The 17,419-nt window shown below is 37.3% G+C and overlaps 1 protein-coding gene across 1 annotated transcript; it reads left to right on the top strand.

The window, feature by feature from the left end:
• Positions 1 to 8,276: 8,276 nt before the first annotated feature.
• On the top strand, positions 8,277 to 9,236 carry LOC124109522 (olfactory receptor 56B1-like). Its single transcript, XM_046468185.1, has one exon. The coding sequence runs from the start codon at positions 8,277 to 8,279 to the stop codon at positions 9,234 to 9,236; it is 960 nt and encodes a 319-aa protein (XP_046324141.1).
• Positions 9,237 to 17,419: the final 8,183 nt, after the last annotated feature.

Raw genomic sequence — 17,419 nt, 5'->3', positions numbered from 1 at the left:
GATGGAGTGTGAATAACACACTTAGGGCATTGGCTTAAAATCTGACAAGCTTGTTCTCTAGTAATATTAAATTTTTTACGTAAGCTAGAAGCATTTTGATGATGTAAGGAATGGGAAGCTAGTGCACAGTCATATGAAGACATCTGTTGACAAAAAGCTACTAATTTATCAATTTTGTCATTACCTGAAACTAAAGGTCCTGGAAGATTAGTATGAGCTCGTATGTGTCCTATGAAACATGGGTATTTTCGCATTAGCACTGCCTTTTGTAAATTATGAAATAATTCAAATAACTCCTGTGATGAAGTATACCCAATAACTGAAGTTTCAATATTTTTAGTAACTCCGACTGCATATAAGCTGTCAGAATAAATATTAATAGGCTCATTTGAAAAGTAATTTAAGGCACAAATCAGAGCTTGAAGCTCTGCTCTTTGGGCAGAAGTATAAGAAGTTTGCATTACCTCTGTGTGAACACGACTATAAAAACCTGCTTTACCTGAGCTCGAACCATCAGTGAACACCAATAAAGCTTCATCTATAGGATGTGCACGTACAATCTTTGGAAAAATAAGTGATGTTAATGATGCAAATTGTATAATCTTATCATGAGGATAATGGCTATCTATCTGGCCAGAAAAATCAGCAAAGGCTATCTGCCATGAGCTAGAAGTTTGAAAAAGCCAATTAGTCTGTTGAACAGAAAATGGAATGATTACGATATCAGGCTCAGTTCCAATTAATTGTAAAATCTTAGTTCTACCCTTAATTACTAATTGAGCTATGGAATCATGAAAAGGAATTAATGTTTTTTGAGGGGAGTGGGATAAATAAATCCACTCAATAACTCCTAACCTTTGCCATATGGCTCCTGTTGGGGTATGCTCAGTTGGAAATATTAATAAATATACTATTTCTTTAGGATCAACTCTAGTAAGCTGTGCATTTTTAATTGCATGTTCAACTCTCCTTAAAGCTGTTCTAGCCTCTAAGGTCAGCTGACGTGGAGAGGTTGGAGAGGGATTTCCTTGTAATATCTGAAATAAAGGACTTAACTCAGAAGTAGGTAGTTTTAAGGATGGCCTCAGCCAATTAATATCTCCTAATAGCTTTTGAAAATCATTAAGGGTATGTAACTCCTTAACTCTAATCTGAAGATTTTGAGGGTAGATTGTACGTCCTTGAATTATCTGACCTAGATATTGAAAAGGAGGCACCTTTTGAATTTTTTGAGAAGCTATGCATAAACTCATTGCTGTAAGTGAAGTCTCTAACTGAGTAAAAATTTCTGAAAGTACCTCTGGATTAGCATGAGCCAATAATATATCATCCATAAAATGAATAATATATGCATCAGGAAAGCTATTTCTTATGGGATCTACCGCCTGGTCTACATATGTTTGGCACAGGGTAGGACTATTACACATTCCCTGGGGGATTACTTTCCAGCAATATCTTTTAACAGGTTCCTTAAAATTAATTGCTGGTACAGTGAAGGCAAATCTCTCACAATCTCCAGGATGTAACCTTATAGAGAAAAAACAGTCTTTTAAATCTATTACCATCAAGCTATAGTCTAAAGGGATGGCTGTGGGGGAGGGAAGTCCTGGCTGTAATGATCCCATAGGCCGAATTGCATGATTTATCACCCTTAAATCCTGTAGCAATCTCAAATTTCATGACTTTTTCTTAATAACAAAAATAGGTGTGTTCCAAGGACTAAACGTTGGTTCAATATGACCAGCCTGAAGTTGTTCCTCAACTAACCTATGAATTATTTTAAGCTTTTCCCCTGAGATGGGCTACTGAGAAATCCATATAGGCTCCTCCGTGAGCCAGGTGATTTTTTCAGCTGTCTTAGGGATCGGGGAAGTACTCAGGGCCCCTAGTAAAAATTTTGGCTTGGAGCATTTACTAATCTTTGTCGTGGAGACTGGTTTGTAAACAGATACTCTTCCTGAAGGGTCTCCTTATAATCACCAGGAAAATACCTCTAATTAACTTCCTCAACTGACCTTATAGAATTTGGAGTAACTAATAACAATCCCATTTTGGCTAAAATATCCCTTCCCCATAGGTTAGCTGGTAAAGACTCTAACACATAAGGCTTAAATACTCCATTGTTCCCATCGGAATCTTCCCAACAGAGATAGTTGGCACTTTGAGCGGGCTGTGAAACCTGTCCTATTCCCTCTAGGTTAGCTGGTGCTACATGTAAAGGCCAGTTCCTAGGTCAGAATCTACTAGAAAAGACAGAGATATCAGCTCCTGTGTCTACAATTCCTAGGAATTTTTTATTATTAATTTTAAGTTCCAATAAAGGGTGTTCTTGTCTCACTAACTGCGACCAGTACACTCTGTCCGGCGGTTTAGAAACTGAATTTACTGGTGGGTGTCTCCCTGAATCACAAGGCAATAAAATCAATTGGGCAAATGTGTCCTTTGGAGTGAGCCTTAGGGCATAATTGGACCTTACAGTAACATTTAATTGTCCCTTAAAGGTTGAATCTATCACACCAGGTATCATCTCAATGGCTCCCTTTAAATTATTACGTCCCAAAATTAAACCTATAGCATTATCAGGAAGCGGCCCGAAAATCCCAGTAGGGATTTGTTCTGGCCCTGATTCAGGATTCAATTCAACTGTCCTTGAAGGTCCTAAGAAAACTGTCTGCGATCTATGTTCCAGTAAAAATCGCGGGCTGTCCTGGTCGGCGCACATGACATCACACTGTGTGACCTCTCCTCGAATTCCCCATATTGTTGATCGGCCTGGGGAGGGGTCGACCGGAAGTTTTTTGTCCTCCTGCCAGGAGGAAATGACAGCGAGAAGGCGGGCTGATCCGCGCCATCTTGATCCGCCATGTGGGGTTGAATCCTGCAATATCTATTATGACCAGTAGATGGAGCACTGAACTTAAAATTGTGCATGCGACACTCCCGTGCAAAATGATTACTTTTCCCACAAAAGTAATATCTCCCGCGGGGCTTTCATACTAAATCCTGTGGCCTTAAGGTTTCTTTTAGTGCCGCAGCTAGGGCTACTCTCTGCAAATGGGTAGATTCTATGTCAGAACATAAGCGGATAAACTCAGAAACTGTCCCTTTTTTACGGTGTGGCCTAAGAACATCTTGACAATACTTATTCGCATTTTCAAATGCCAATTGCCTAACAATAAACTCACTCGCCCCCAGGTCCCGAATCGAACTGTTTGTAGCCTGGTACAATCGGGCTACGAAATCTGAGTATGGTTCACTGGCACCCTGCCTGATTTTGGTAAGAACTAAATTGGATTGGTCTTTAGAGACAATCTGCCTCCAGGCACGTTTCGCACAATCAGTTATTTGATTGTATACTACAAACTCATAATTTAACTGTCCTTCTAAATCAGCAAATTCACCTGTTCCTAAAAACATTTCTACCAGTGTTTCTAAATTCTGTCTTCTATTCTTTTCTGCCTGTTCAGTACAAAAATCAGTCCAATAAGTATGCCAGAGCAAGAAATCTCCACCACTCAGGCAAGATCTAGCTAAAGAAATCCAATCACTAGGAGGAAGGGGCTGAAAGCAAATATTTTCTATCAGGCTCTGTACAAAAGGCTAATTCGGACCATATGTCTAACATGCACTTTTTAGTTCCTTAATGGTTTTAAGTGGGATTACAGCATGAACTCTAACTTTCTGATCTTGCTCATTAACTTGCTCAAAAACTGGAAAAAGTTGAAAACCGCTAGTATCTTCCCCCGATTCTTGAGCATTCTTAATACTTCTCTGGAAAGGGGTACAAAAAGTCATTGTTAATCCAGTGTACCTGTTAAATTTTGTCCATTTAGCAGGTAATGGCTGAATTCGAATAGCCTGGGCAGACGGTGTTAAGCGCAGCCTGTTAAAATTTCTCTGTAAGTCCTGAATTTCAACGTCTGATTCTTCTCCCTCAGACTGCAAGTCATGGGTAGACTCTGCGCTGTTGCCATTTTGAAATTGGGCTTCTAAGCCACGTGGCGGAGAAGAACTCTGTGCCCCTCTAAGAATGTCTTCCAGATTTTCCTCCCCAGGAAGATCGTCTACCTATTCCGGAGGACTTTCTAGGACTGCAGAGGTTTCTTGTCTATGATGTTCCTCTCTATAATCTCCCTGCAGGCTAGCCTGATCTTGCAAGTTTAAGGTTACATTCTTAACCTTTGGTTTGGCCCCTAGCGCCTTTGTTTTTAAGCGGCTCAAAGGAAAGGGAATTAACTTAGCCTCAGGCGGATTTTCCATTTGAATAGACTTAATAGCTCTCTGAATGCCTTTTAACAGGTCTTCAGGGGGCCATGAACTCTGGCCCATATATTTAAAAAGACAAACTTCTAGAGCCGTCCAAGTTTTCTGAATATTTTCTATGCATCCAGGTAATTCATTAGAAAGACAAACTTTTTGTAACTTCCTTCCTAATTTTTCCCAAGTAAGTAAATTTGAAGACTCTTGTTCACAAAACCAAGGACAATATTCGCCTACAATCTTTAAGAATTGTAATAACTGAGCTTTCTTTATCTGTTTTCCTTTCTGATTAATTATACTGTCTAAAATAGTCAGATACATTTCCTTATCCGTAGAAGTTGAATTTCCCATTTTAATTAATTTAACATCTCTTTCCTTCAATATCTCCAGGTACGCTTGTGACCCAAATTGTCACCACTTCCTTTATCTTTATCTTTATCGCGCTCCCACTCAATCTAGCTAATCTAGAATGCTGCCTCGTGGGCGCCAATTCCACCATGCGGCCAGCGCATTGGTTTCATTAATGAGGTTCTTGGCATAAAAGTTAACTAGCGAGATCGAAATAAAACACACAGACTCAGTTACCTATTTCTATGACCAGGTCTGAGACGGCTCCCCTCTCTGGCTCCAACCTCGAACCACACGTAGGGCAGCAAGGATTACTCGGGGCTAGCAGGAGAGAGAGAGCGAGAATGCCAGGGAGTAGCCTTTTATAGGGGAACAAGAAATTCAGGGGAGAATTCCATCCAATGAAGGTTGAGGGGGGCCGCACTCCAAGCTCAGGGTCAATGATTGGCCCCCAGGGTCAGTGGTGAGTCACACCCGCACACGGACAGGTTCTCTCATCAGGAGAGGGCCGGGAAAGCTCCGACACAGATTAGCCAGAGCGCCTCAGACCCAAACCGGGAGTTGCCCAGTCATGTGTGAGAATGGCTCTCCACAAGAGACTCTCGTCTGATAGAAGAAAAAGTTGGCTACGATCTACATATTGTGGGGTCACGCTCCAAATTCCTTAATAGGACACCCATAGCACAAGAGTTAATAACAAGAATAAACAAATGGGACTTACTTAAACTAAAAAGTTTTTTCTCAGCAAGAGAAACAATAAGAGAGGTAAATAGGGAGCCTACATCCTGGGAACAAATCTTTACTCCTCACACTTCAGATAGAGCCCTAATATCCAGAGTATACAAAGAACTCAAAAAATTAAACAATAAGATAACAAACAACCCAATCAACAAATGGGCCAAGGACCTGAACAGACACTTCTCAGAGGAGGACATACAATCAATCAACAAGTACATGAAAAAATGCTCACCATCTCTAGCAGCCAGAGAAATGCAAATCAAAACCACCCTAAGATACCATCTCACTCCAGTAAGATTGGCAGCCATTATGAAGTCAAACAACAACAAGTGCTGGCGAGGATGTGGGGAAAAGGGTACTCTTGTACATTGCTGGTGGGACTGCAAATTGGTGCAGCCAATTTGGAAAGCAGTGTGGAGATTCCTGGGAAAGCTGGGAATGGAACCACCATTTGACCCAGCTATTGCCCTTCTGGGACTATTCCCTGAAGTCCTTAAAAGAGCGTACTACAGGGATACTGCCACATTGATGTTCATAGCAGCACAATTCACAATAGCAAGACTTTGGAACCAACCCAGATGCCCTTCAATAGATGAATGGATAAAAAATGTGGCATTTATACACAATGGAGTATTAAGCAGCACTTAAAAATGACAAAATCATAGAATTTGCAGGGAAATGGATGGCATTAGAGCAGATTATGCTAAGTGAAGCTAGCCAATCCCTAAAAAGCAAATGCCAAATGTCTTCTTTGATATAATGAGAGCAACTAAGAACAGAGCAGGGAGGAAGAGCAGGAGGAAAAGATTAACATTAAAGAGAGACATGAGGTGGGAGGAAAGGTAGAGAAAAGGGAAATTGCATGGAAATGGAAGGAGACCCTCATTGTTATACAAAATTACATATAAGAGGTTGTGAGGGGAATGGGAAAAAAAAACAAGGAGATAAATGAACTATAGTAGATGGGGTAGAGAGAGAAGATGGGAGGGGAGGGGATGGGAGATAGTAGAGGATAGGAAAGGTAGTAGAATACAACAGTTACTAATATGGCCTTATGTAAAAATGTGGGTGTGTAACCAATGTGATTCTGCAATATGTATTTGGGGTAAAATTGGGAGTTCATAACCCACTTTAATCTAATGTATGAAATATGATATGTCAAGAGTTTTGTAATGTTTTGAACAAACAATAAAAAAATAGAAAAAATATAGATCCATGAATCATAAAATCAAAGAGTTAACACTTTTCTTTCAAGATGGCATTTTGAAACATTGTTATTCCAGTTTTTTTCTTTGCAACCAACATGTAATAGCAATAACATGGCAAAAATATTGGGAATGAAGTGCTCTGTAAAATCAATAGCTTTGTAAAGATCAAATATTCAGGATACATTCAGATATTATGTGCCTCTGAAGTCAGCATACAAGGAAGTGAAAACCGAGATATAATGCTCAGTTGGGTTACAATTACACCTGAGAGTGCCCTCTACACAATGAAAGTGCTTGGGTTTTATTTGAATGAAAGAGTATAGGTATAAATTATTTTAAGCAGGGAAATATCAGTTTAACAAAGAGCAAATTTCAGGGAAAACTGTGAAGAAATGAGAAGCAATTGTGATGAGGCAGGTTACAGAAGCAATTGACCTGTAGAGGAAGGTGCAAATGAGTCACATGAAGGAAGAAACCCCGAGGTGAGAGGCAGTTGAATGGGGAAAGTGCAGCTGGTTTGCAGGATTCAGACTTGACTGGTTTCTTGACCATACAGGATAAAACAAAAAGGAAAAACAAGAGATTTTGAGGAAAGATAATCAGTCTAATTTGGAACATGATTCTGAGCATCCCGTGACATTTTCCTCAATATGCTGGAGGAGTCATTCTTGCTTGCTTGATAGGATAAAGTTTCAATAACGTGATCATGAAGTTTCCATTATACAGAATGAGTTCTAGAGACATTCTGTTCAATTTTGTTCCTACTGTTCACAATACTGTACCATTAAAATTTTAGTAGGGGAAATATCCTATTCACTTTTCTTAACACAACTGTTTAGAAAAAATGTAATTTTAATGTCAAATACTAACTTTTATAGCTGTTTAGGACTCAACTAGGGGAAAATGTGCTAAGGTAGGGTTCCATCAGATGACTCTTAAGGTGAAATATTTAGCTACCATGACTTAATTTCCTGTCAAGCTATTCTTCTGGAACATCCTCAGAAATACAAAGAAGTACAAAATAGTATATAAGGAAATATTTCTAACTCCACTCTGAAACATATTTTATTTCTGCAAATCCTTTCAAGTTTATTATAACACATTTTGGTAGGCTATAATAAAACATCAGTGGATATCTATATCAACTTGGGATGAATGGAGTGGCTAAAAACTTCAATCACTCATAATTCCATATTAACAAGTCTAGTTATTGCTAGTTGGTAATCATTTCAGTCAGGAACATTGGGAAAATATGAAGAGAACAAGCACATCCACTTGCTTCAAAAATTTTTTGAGAAAAAGGAAAAAAGTGTGGGAAAAGGTAGAATCTTGTTTATGTGGTGGTTCCAGCTTGGGGTAATTCAGTATAATACAAATGAAGATTTGAGATTCATGTTGAATTTTCCATATATAGTTAAACATTATAATTATCTTTTTTTTGGGGGGGGGCAATAATGTGAACAGAACCCAGGGCCTCAAGCATGCTAGGGAAGAGTTTTGCAACTTACCTGCATCTCAGTTAAAACAATTGTGACTTTTAAACTTCCCTTCCTTGGATAAAATTCTGGAACTTTCTTGTGATTCATCTTAAATTACAATAAGATGAACTACAAAATTAATTTTGTTATGGACCCAGCCTGCATGAAGAAAGTTCAAAAATAATGTTTAATAATAATTATGCCCAGAGATAGCAACACTATTTTTTTTTTCTCCTAGGAAAATATGTCTGCATCTTTCAAGGGCTCCAATAGCTCCAAATGCCAGGTCTCCGAGTTCATTCTGATGGGATTCCCAGGCATTCACAGCTGGCAGCACTGGCTCTCCTTGCCTTTGGCACTGCTCTATCTCTCCACAATTGGTGCAAACATCCTCATCCTCACCACCATCTACCAGGACTCTTCTCTGAAGCAGCCTATGTACCTTTTCTTGGGCATCCTCTCTGTGGTGGACATGGGCCTGTCCACCACCATCATGCCAAAGATCCTGGCCAACTTCTGGTTTGATGCCAAGGCCATTAGACTTCCAGAATGCTTTGCTCAGATTTACGCCATTCACTGCTTTGTTGGAATGGAGTCTGGTGTCTTCCTGTGCATGGCTTTTGATAGATATGTTGCTATTTGTCATCCTCTTCGCTACCCATTGATTGTCACCAATTCCTTCATCACCAAAGCTACCCTGTTCATGGTGCTTAGAAATGGCTTGTTTGTCATTCCAGTGCCTGTACTTGCAGCCCAGCATCATTATTGTTCCAGGAATGAAATTGAACATTGCCTGTGCTCTAATCCTGGTGTCCCAAGCCTGGCTTGTGATGATAGGAGGCCCAATAGTATTTGTCAATTGGCTCTGGTATGGCTTGGAATGGGGAGTGATCCAAGTCTTATTATATTGTCCTATGCCCTGATTCTGCGCTCCGTCTTTAGGCTGAACTCTGCTGAAGCTGTCTCCAAGGCTCTGAGCACTTGCAGCTCCCATCTCATCCTCATCTTCTTCTTCTACACGGTTGTTGTAGTGGTTTCAGTAACTCACCTGGCAGAGACTAAGAATGCTTTGATTCCAGTTCTACTCAGTATGCTGCACAACACCATCCCTCCTTCCCTCAACCCTGTTGTTTATGCACTTAGAAACAGAGAACTCAGAGAAGGCTTCCGGAAGGTGTTTTGCTTACGTTTAAGAAGGAAGTAAGACACTAGAAACTTTCTCCTTGGTGTACATGAACTTTAGCTTCTTCTATACTGTATATTTGACTTCCAAAGAGAAAGGAGGAGTGAATGAATGTCTTTCAGATCCCTTTTCATCTGTTTACCTAAATAATTGTGAACACAATTATTTACCAAAGAGTAAGAAACTGTTACAATCGTTCTAAAATTGACAAAAGCTAATTGTATGTAAGAATATGGAAGAGCTTTCTGCTAAACCAATCAAATGGATTTAATAAAATCCCAAAGTAGTTATTCATATTCATTTCACAAAATAAAAATAAATACAATCACAAATATATATTCACACACTCAACCTAGGCAATAAGTGACTAGGGTATAAACTACTGGGGCATGAGTCACATCATATTCTCAGAATATTATCAGTACCTCTTTTTCATAATCTTCAAACAAGTGAATAGAAGAAGTAAAGAACAATATAATTTATCTTTCATTTAAATCTGGTCCATGATGCTTTGCCTTATACTTTAATCTTAGCTGCTTTCTTCTAGATTCAGTCTCAGAGTTTATCATAACATAGCTGGGATATTTTATAGGATATGTCTTGAAATATGAATAGTAATTTGGTGTTCAGGTCTACCAGTGCCATAAACTCTATCACACCTTGTGTACTGTCAATCTCCTTTTGGTTAGATTAAAACGATGGTTCTATTGGGGTCTCAGATATAATGAAAATAATTTGAACTGCCTTTTTGTTAATATGAATTGATGTTTTTGTTAGACTTGAATAGTTTTTATGCAAAGACTGATAAAGAGAAAACACAGAATGTTTGATTGATTTATGAATTTATTTATTTAATGATAATATATTTCATGACATTAAGGTAATTGAATAAAGTATGTGCTTAGTATTTTCATATAAGCAGGGACCTCAATGAAATAGTACAGAGATGACAGGAGTTTTCCCCCATTTCTGTATTGGAACATTATAGTCATATATAGTAGTTGGGGTTCATTTTGACAAAACCATCATACAAGGAAATTGATTTCAACCCCAGTTCCCCTGTAACTACCTTCCTCCTCTTATTTTCCTTCCTCTCTTCTACTGATCATCCTTTCATCCATTTACTTATTTTTGATTGGTACTTTCTGCATATATATAATGGTGAAATCCCTTTGACACATTTATATGTGAATATAAGGTGATTTTGTTAAATTCATCCTTATTTCTTCCCATTTCCAATCCTTCATTCTTCTCTCCCACTCTCCATCTTCTCTTTCACTGGTCTTCCCTCTATTCTACTGGTCTTTCTTCTATTTATTTATAGCTTTTGAAAATTAGTGATTTATAGATGCACATCAATGTGAAATTTATCATAATGTTTTTAGATGTTTACAAAATGTAATTTGGTGAATTACACTCCAAAGTTCCTCTCTTTTCCTGTCCCTTCTCTCTTGCCTTCAATTTTTTTTCTCTGCTTCACTGATACCTTTTATTTTCATGAGACCCTACCTTTATTTCCTTATTTTGCTCTAGCTTCTGCATGTGAGAAAAATGTTCTAACCTTGATTTTCTGACTCTGACTTATCTCATTTAATGTGATGTTCTCCATTTACAACCACTTACTGGCAAATGTAATTATTTCATTCTCATTCATGGATGAGTAAAACTCCATTGTGTATTTATGCCATATTTTCTTGATCCATTCATCTTTTGACAGGCATCCAGGTTTATTTTATTATTTGGTTATTGTGCACTATGCTGCTATAAATAGTGAAGTGGCTGTCTAAGTTTAGTATGCTAATTTTAGTTATTTTTGATATGTACCAATAAGAGGTATAACTGGGTCATATATGGTAATTCAATTCCTAGTTTTTTGAGGTATTCCATACTGCTTCCCAGAGTAGTTGCACTAAATTTCAGTCCTATCATCAATTTTTCCTCATACTCTTTTCCACATTAATTATTATTCAAGTTCTTGATAATTGCCACATGGACAGAAGTGAGCTGAAATCTTAGGAAAGTCTTCATTTGCATTATCCTGTTTGCTAGAAATGTTGAACATTTTTCCATGTATTTTTTTAAGATAGAGAGAGAGAGAGAGAGAGAGAGAGAGAGAGAGAGAGAGAGAGAGAGAGAGAGAGAGACTTGTACAGTTTTGAATGCAAGAAAGGCAAGTCCAAAGTCCACAGGGCATGTAGTCAGGAAGTAAAGATCACAATAAGTTTGGAGTTTGGAGCCTCCCCAGGCATGGGATAAAACAGGCTTCTACAGATGCAATTCTCTTCTTCCTCAAGGAAGGTCTAAACCCCCTTTAAAGGCTTTCCCTCTGATTAAGTCAGGCCCATGCCCATCCCTTCCCTAAGTCAGTCAGTCTGATTAGGGTGTTTCAGTACATCTATGAAATCCCTCTGCAGCAGCACTTATGTTAGTGTTTGAATCACTAGGAGTTATATGTATGTGTATGACTGCTTTTTTCCTTCCATCTTCTAACCCTCAAGAGAAACTGTGTGGTACCCCTTCTTACATGGACACAGAGAGGGAATCCAGGGAATGAGTGAAGCCTAACCAAGTTGGAACTGTCATTTCATTGATAGAATGCACCATCTATGACTTTCCCAGAACATACTGAGATTTAGACTTGTTTAGGGAAGATGAACAAAGGAATTTCAAAATTTATGTCTTCGTTGTCTTATTGTTTCTTCTCTTTTAGTAATAGGAATGATTTGGATTAAAGGTTTCTTGGAGGCATCTTCAGCTCTAGACAAATTAAGATTTTTTATGGCAGGATTCTGGGAAAGGAGAATTACTACAAGCCTGTTCTGCTCAAGGTTGTTAAGATAACTTAGTAAAATGCCAGGTGCAGTGTCCCATGCCTGTAATCCCAGCAGCTCAAGAGGCTGAGATAGGAGGATTTCGAGCTCAAAGCCACCCTCAGCAACATAGTGAGGCCCTAAGCAACTTGGCAAGAGTTTGTGTCAAAATAAAAAAAAAATAAATAAATAGGGCTGAGTTTTGACTCAGTGGTTAAATAACTGTGGATTCAATCCCTGGTGCAAAAAAAAAAAAAAATTAAGAAATTTTATCTTACTGAAGGCATTGGATTTAATGTCATAGTAAGAGTTGTATTATTGACAGGGTAGAGGCACAAGTCCATAGTGAAGTGTGAGAATGGTCACAAATATCTGTCATTACCACAAAATATTTTGTATAAGGAATACGTGAGACTCCAGACCTAGGAGATGGATAAGAATGCATGACCCTATGAAGGAATAGAGTCTGTAAAGTTTGGGTTTCCTAAGAAAGAAAAAAAAAGTGGTAGGGACTGCAAATAATATTCAGTCATATCAATCAAATTAGGAGCCATTTAGTCAAGTAGTAGTCGGCAACCTGTCATCAGTTCAGTTCTACAAGGAAAATAAATGTCATAAAGCACAGAGTCAGAGCCTTAATGAGCATGGACGAGTCTCAAAGAATTATCCAGCTAAGTCTTCTGTCTCTGGGTAAGTGATTTAGTAAGAAGACTGAAAACTGAGGCATGCCTGGCATTTCTAATGAGTGTTATATGGCCCTAAAGGGCATACAGAAAAAAAATTAAACAAATCTGTTTATCACAAGTTTGCCCTGCAACAGGACAAGTTGCAATGCACATTAACTACTTATTATATATAGTTTAAAAGCAAGACTAGATTCTATTTGGTTAAAAAGCTGCAAGGAACATTGTGTTTTGGATAATAAGTTATTGTCCCTTTATAATGAAGATGATGCTAATAGTAAATGACGTTCACTGAGCACCTTCTGTGGATTAAAAACATCTGCAAGTTCTTTCTTTTAAATTGTCACAAACTTGCAAAGTATTATCATTTCCATGTTACAGATCAGGTAAGTATAGAATCATAGAGAAAATGTGACTTTTTTAAGTCAACACTGCCAATAATGAAATATTGAAGGAAATACACAGATGTATTCCAAATTTGATGTGCTCCCATGTTTATATTGTTTTTCCCACCATACCCTGACATTTTAAAAATGCCAAGATCCCATGCCTTTGAGATATCCTTCCTTTTCAAAGCACCCATGAAGGCAAGCATGAGATGTGGCCTGCACTCTTCCCTAAAAATCACATTAATAATGATCATATATTTGATCAAGTCTGTATTTTCACCTTGATAGTTTAGGGAAGATAAATCCATAGCTCAAAAGGACTAGAAACCCAGATCTTTGCTTAATTTGTTATCATGGGTATAACTCACATAGCAGTGTGTTTGGGACCTTTCATACCAACCCTGTTATGCCTCACAATCATTCCTCTCTCCTCTGATGGTCATGTGTTTTATTGTCTTGAGATCTGATTAGAATAGAATTGTTACCAAGCTCCGTATCTTCTGTTTGTCTCTATGTCTGGGAGAACAACAACACTAAACTAATAGTTGATCTTGTTTAACAACATATTTGGACTTTTTGGTATTCTTTAGCTTCTTAAATTCCCTTATATTATAATTAAGGAATATCTGTGGTCCAAAAACTGAGAAACCTCTTCTTTTAATTTATTTTCCAATGTCTATATACACAGAGTAGCTGGTCTGTTAGGAATAGGAAAGTTTACATCTCCTTCCTCTTAACATGTACGCCCTCAGTGAGAAAGAGTTGTAGCAATGAGTTGATTCCCCTATAAAAATTATTTTCTCACTCCCTAAATTTTTTCATTCTTTTGTACTAACTTTTACATTATCTCAATCTTCTAGAATAGGGCTAGTCAAATATAAGCTGCACCTTAAACAGTCGTAGTTGAAAAAAGATATGAATTTCCAAGAAGTGACATTCTCATTCTCATCTTGAAAACTCCCGTTAAAAGGATTTTTCATAAGGTTTACCTCTCTGTTTCTTCCCTTTCCATTGCTTCCCATATTCAGCATAATTCCTGTTAGCACAGGTACTCCTAATGGCAGATTGTGTTCTCTTAGGGCTACTGGTGTGGGAAAGGTAGGATAAGTGAAAGAATAATGCAAGATTATTGCACAAGGAATGATAAGCCCAGCTAAAAGTCAGGGTAATCTTATAAAATCACTTCTTGACATTGTAAAAAGGTGAGAATAAGGATCTAATTGTATTTTTTCTTTGAATTCACCAAGTATTGAAGAGAAAATATGAATAAAAGACAGATGAAAAAGAGTACAAGAGAAGGTTGAAATTTTCTGTTTCAGAAATAAAGTGAAGTAAAAAAATGCTTTTAAGAAAAGCCAAAATGTTGGGTAAAAAAAAATGGGTATATAAGAACAGGTGAAACAGCTTATGCAGTTTTAGGTGAAGATTGAGCTGATATACGGGAAAATATTTGTTGATTAATGAAAAGACTGGAATCTATTAGGCTAACTTTTACCAGGAACAATTTACCAAAAGACAATTGCCAGGAACCAAATCCCAAATCAAAATCTATTCCAAATTAAAGACCACAAAAATGAAGTTCATCTTTATCCAGGAAACTTTATTTGCATCTTGTGTTCTAGACCGATGGTCCTACATGATGTTTTCCCATATCCATAAAATGTGAGTATTCAGTTATATTCCTCCAAATAACAGTGTGCATCCCTTTCTGTAAAGATGAGAGCCCCTAGATGGGAGACAATTCTAGTTTATTTAAAGGGCTTATTTGAGCCCTTTCTCATATTTATTCATTTAACAAGCATTATCTGTTAGGTACTATCTGAAGATTTTTATAAGTATTAATCCATATGATTCTCTAAACTCCAAGAAGTAGTACTAATAATTGCCATTTTATGGATGATGCAGCTTGCCAACCATTCTGTAGCTAATAAGCATTACTGTAGTCTCATTTATATTTCTATTTTGTGTTGTCTCTCCAGGTGGTGTGATGTTGTGAGGGGGTTTCTGATGAGAGAAGATGTCCAGCACTCTTGGCCACACCATGGACTCTCCTAATCACACTAATCTGGACCCTTCTATCTTCTTCCTCCTGGGCATCCCAGGTCTGGAACAATTCCACATGTGGCTCTCACTTCCTGTGTGCTGCCTGGGCACAGCCACAATCGTGGGCAACATAACCATCCTGGTTGTTGTTGCCACTGACCCAGCCCTGCACAAGCCAGTGTACCTTTTCCTGTGCATGCTCTCAACCATCAATTTCACTGCCTCCCTCTCCACAGTTCCCAAGCTGCTGGCCATCCTCTGGTGTGGAGCTGGACACTTCTCTGCCTCTGCCTGCCTGGCACAGATGTTCTTCATTCATACCTTCTGCATGATGGAGTCTACAGCTTCTGGCCATGGCCTTTGATCGCTATGTGGCCATCTGTCACCCACTTCACTATGCTACTATCCTTACTGACACCATCACTAGAAATATTAGTAGAAATAAAATGCAACATTTTATATATTACATTATCAAGTCAACACATAAACATAAAATATCTGAACTTCCAGGTGCCTAAGATTACAGACTCACACATACTCTCCCATAGAAGAAATCGCTGGGACTAGAAGGGGCCAAATTTGTAGTCAAATCACAGATGGATATTTTAACATATCTTCTGAGTAACTGAAGGACACGGAGTTAGAATAATCCAACTAACATAGAAGATCTGAGAAAATGAGCAACTAACCCTAATTGACACATAGAAAATAACACCTGACATATTTAAGTAGACATTTTTTATCCTTCAATAAATAAATAAAATGTTTACCAAAATAAGCAAAAGGAGAGTCTTAGTGACAACTTTTTGCCAAACGTTTGAAAATGGAGATAAAATAGATACATGTCAAACATACTACAACTGATGTGAGAATTGCAAAGTGATAGTAGCCTTGCATTTAAAATGAAATTGCATCTGCTACTTAATAATTTCCATAAACACCTGTGTATGTGTGTGTGGTAGGTGTTTCAGAGGAAAATAAATTGTGACCAAGTGAGGTTGTTCTAGTAACTCAAAGTTGGTTAATGAAAGATTATCAATTTAAAATACTACAAAGTCAAATTAGAGAGAAGAGACTATCAGGATAGTTATACTAGATGAAAAGAAATATTTGCCTTAATTAAACAACTGTTCTTTGCAGAAGAAATAAAATGATGTGTTGAAATTGTTTTAGGTCTATTTTGCAAAGGCAACTACTTACAGTTGCAGTTAATACTAGAAACTAGATCTTAGAGAGCTTCACGAATATATTGAATAGGGGACAAACTTGTTTAAGCAAAAGGCCAGTTCTAGTGATAAAGCCATACACACAATAAGTAAATATGAGAAAATGTGTATTTACTATTTTAAAATACTTCAGAAAAGTGGACAAGTAATCAAGAAAAATATTTTGTTTAGGAAGTATTTAATATTTTATTATTCTGTGTGTGTTTGTGTGTGTGTATGTGTCACTAGCAATTGAACCCAGGAGCAACTGCCAATTTTATTTTTTTATTTTGAAATAGGGTCTCACTAAGTTGATGATCCTTCTGCTTTAGCCTCCTGAGAGTCTTGGAGATTAAAGTCTTGCACCACCAACCAGAAATTTCCCTTAATTTTTCTACCTGCTGCTGATACATGGATATATACTTAAAGTGTAGTAGAACTACCTGCTCATACTTGGATATATGTGTATAGCCACAATATCTTTTTCTCCCCCAAGGCACTTGCTCTTTCTGAACAAATATCATTAAGACACTAATCTACCATTCTCTAATTTTTGTATAAAATTATTTAACTTCAAGAGAAGCTATGAATGTGCTTTGTGCACTGATGTTTACAATGCAATGTATACCTTGAAGCAAATACTGAACTTTACAATTAAGAGACACTGTTCAATGTATTAAAGTGGTATAGAAGGAGAAAAGAATAGTGACCCTATTGACTAGTTCATTCCAAATAGTTATAAATGATTGAAACATAATTTTATCAACTTCTTACTGCAGCCTTAATTAAATGCATATTACTTATATGTTTGTGTGTTTATATATATATATATATATATATATATATATATATATATATATATATATACAGACTATATATATTTAGCCTAAAAATATGTAAGAAACCTGAAAATATGTTGACTATAAATATAACTTACAAGTTTACTATGATTAAAAACAAAACCTTGTTTGTAATTTTATTTTTCAAGGAAAGCATTTCTTATATGGAAAAGGCAAAATTTTATGCTTTATTCTAAAAGAAAAATTAATACACTTCTTAAAATCCCAAAGCTAA

Source organism: Marmota monax, unplaced genomic scaffold, assembly GCF_021218885.2.
Source record: "Marmota monax isolate L192 unplaced genomic scaffold, Marmota_monax_Labrador192_F-V1.1 WCK01_AAM20220418_F8-fsc00572, whole genome shotgun sequence".
Taxonomy (NCBI): Eukaryota; Metazoa; Chordata; class Mammalia; order Rodentia; family Sciuridae; genus Marmota; species Marmota monax.
Note: the sequence above shows the minus strand (reverse complement) of the source record. Positions and strands in the feature narration are given on the sequence as shown.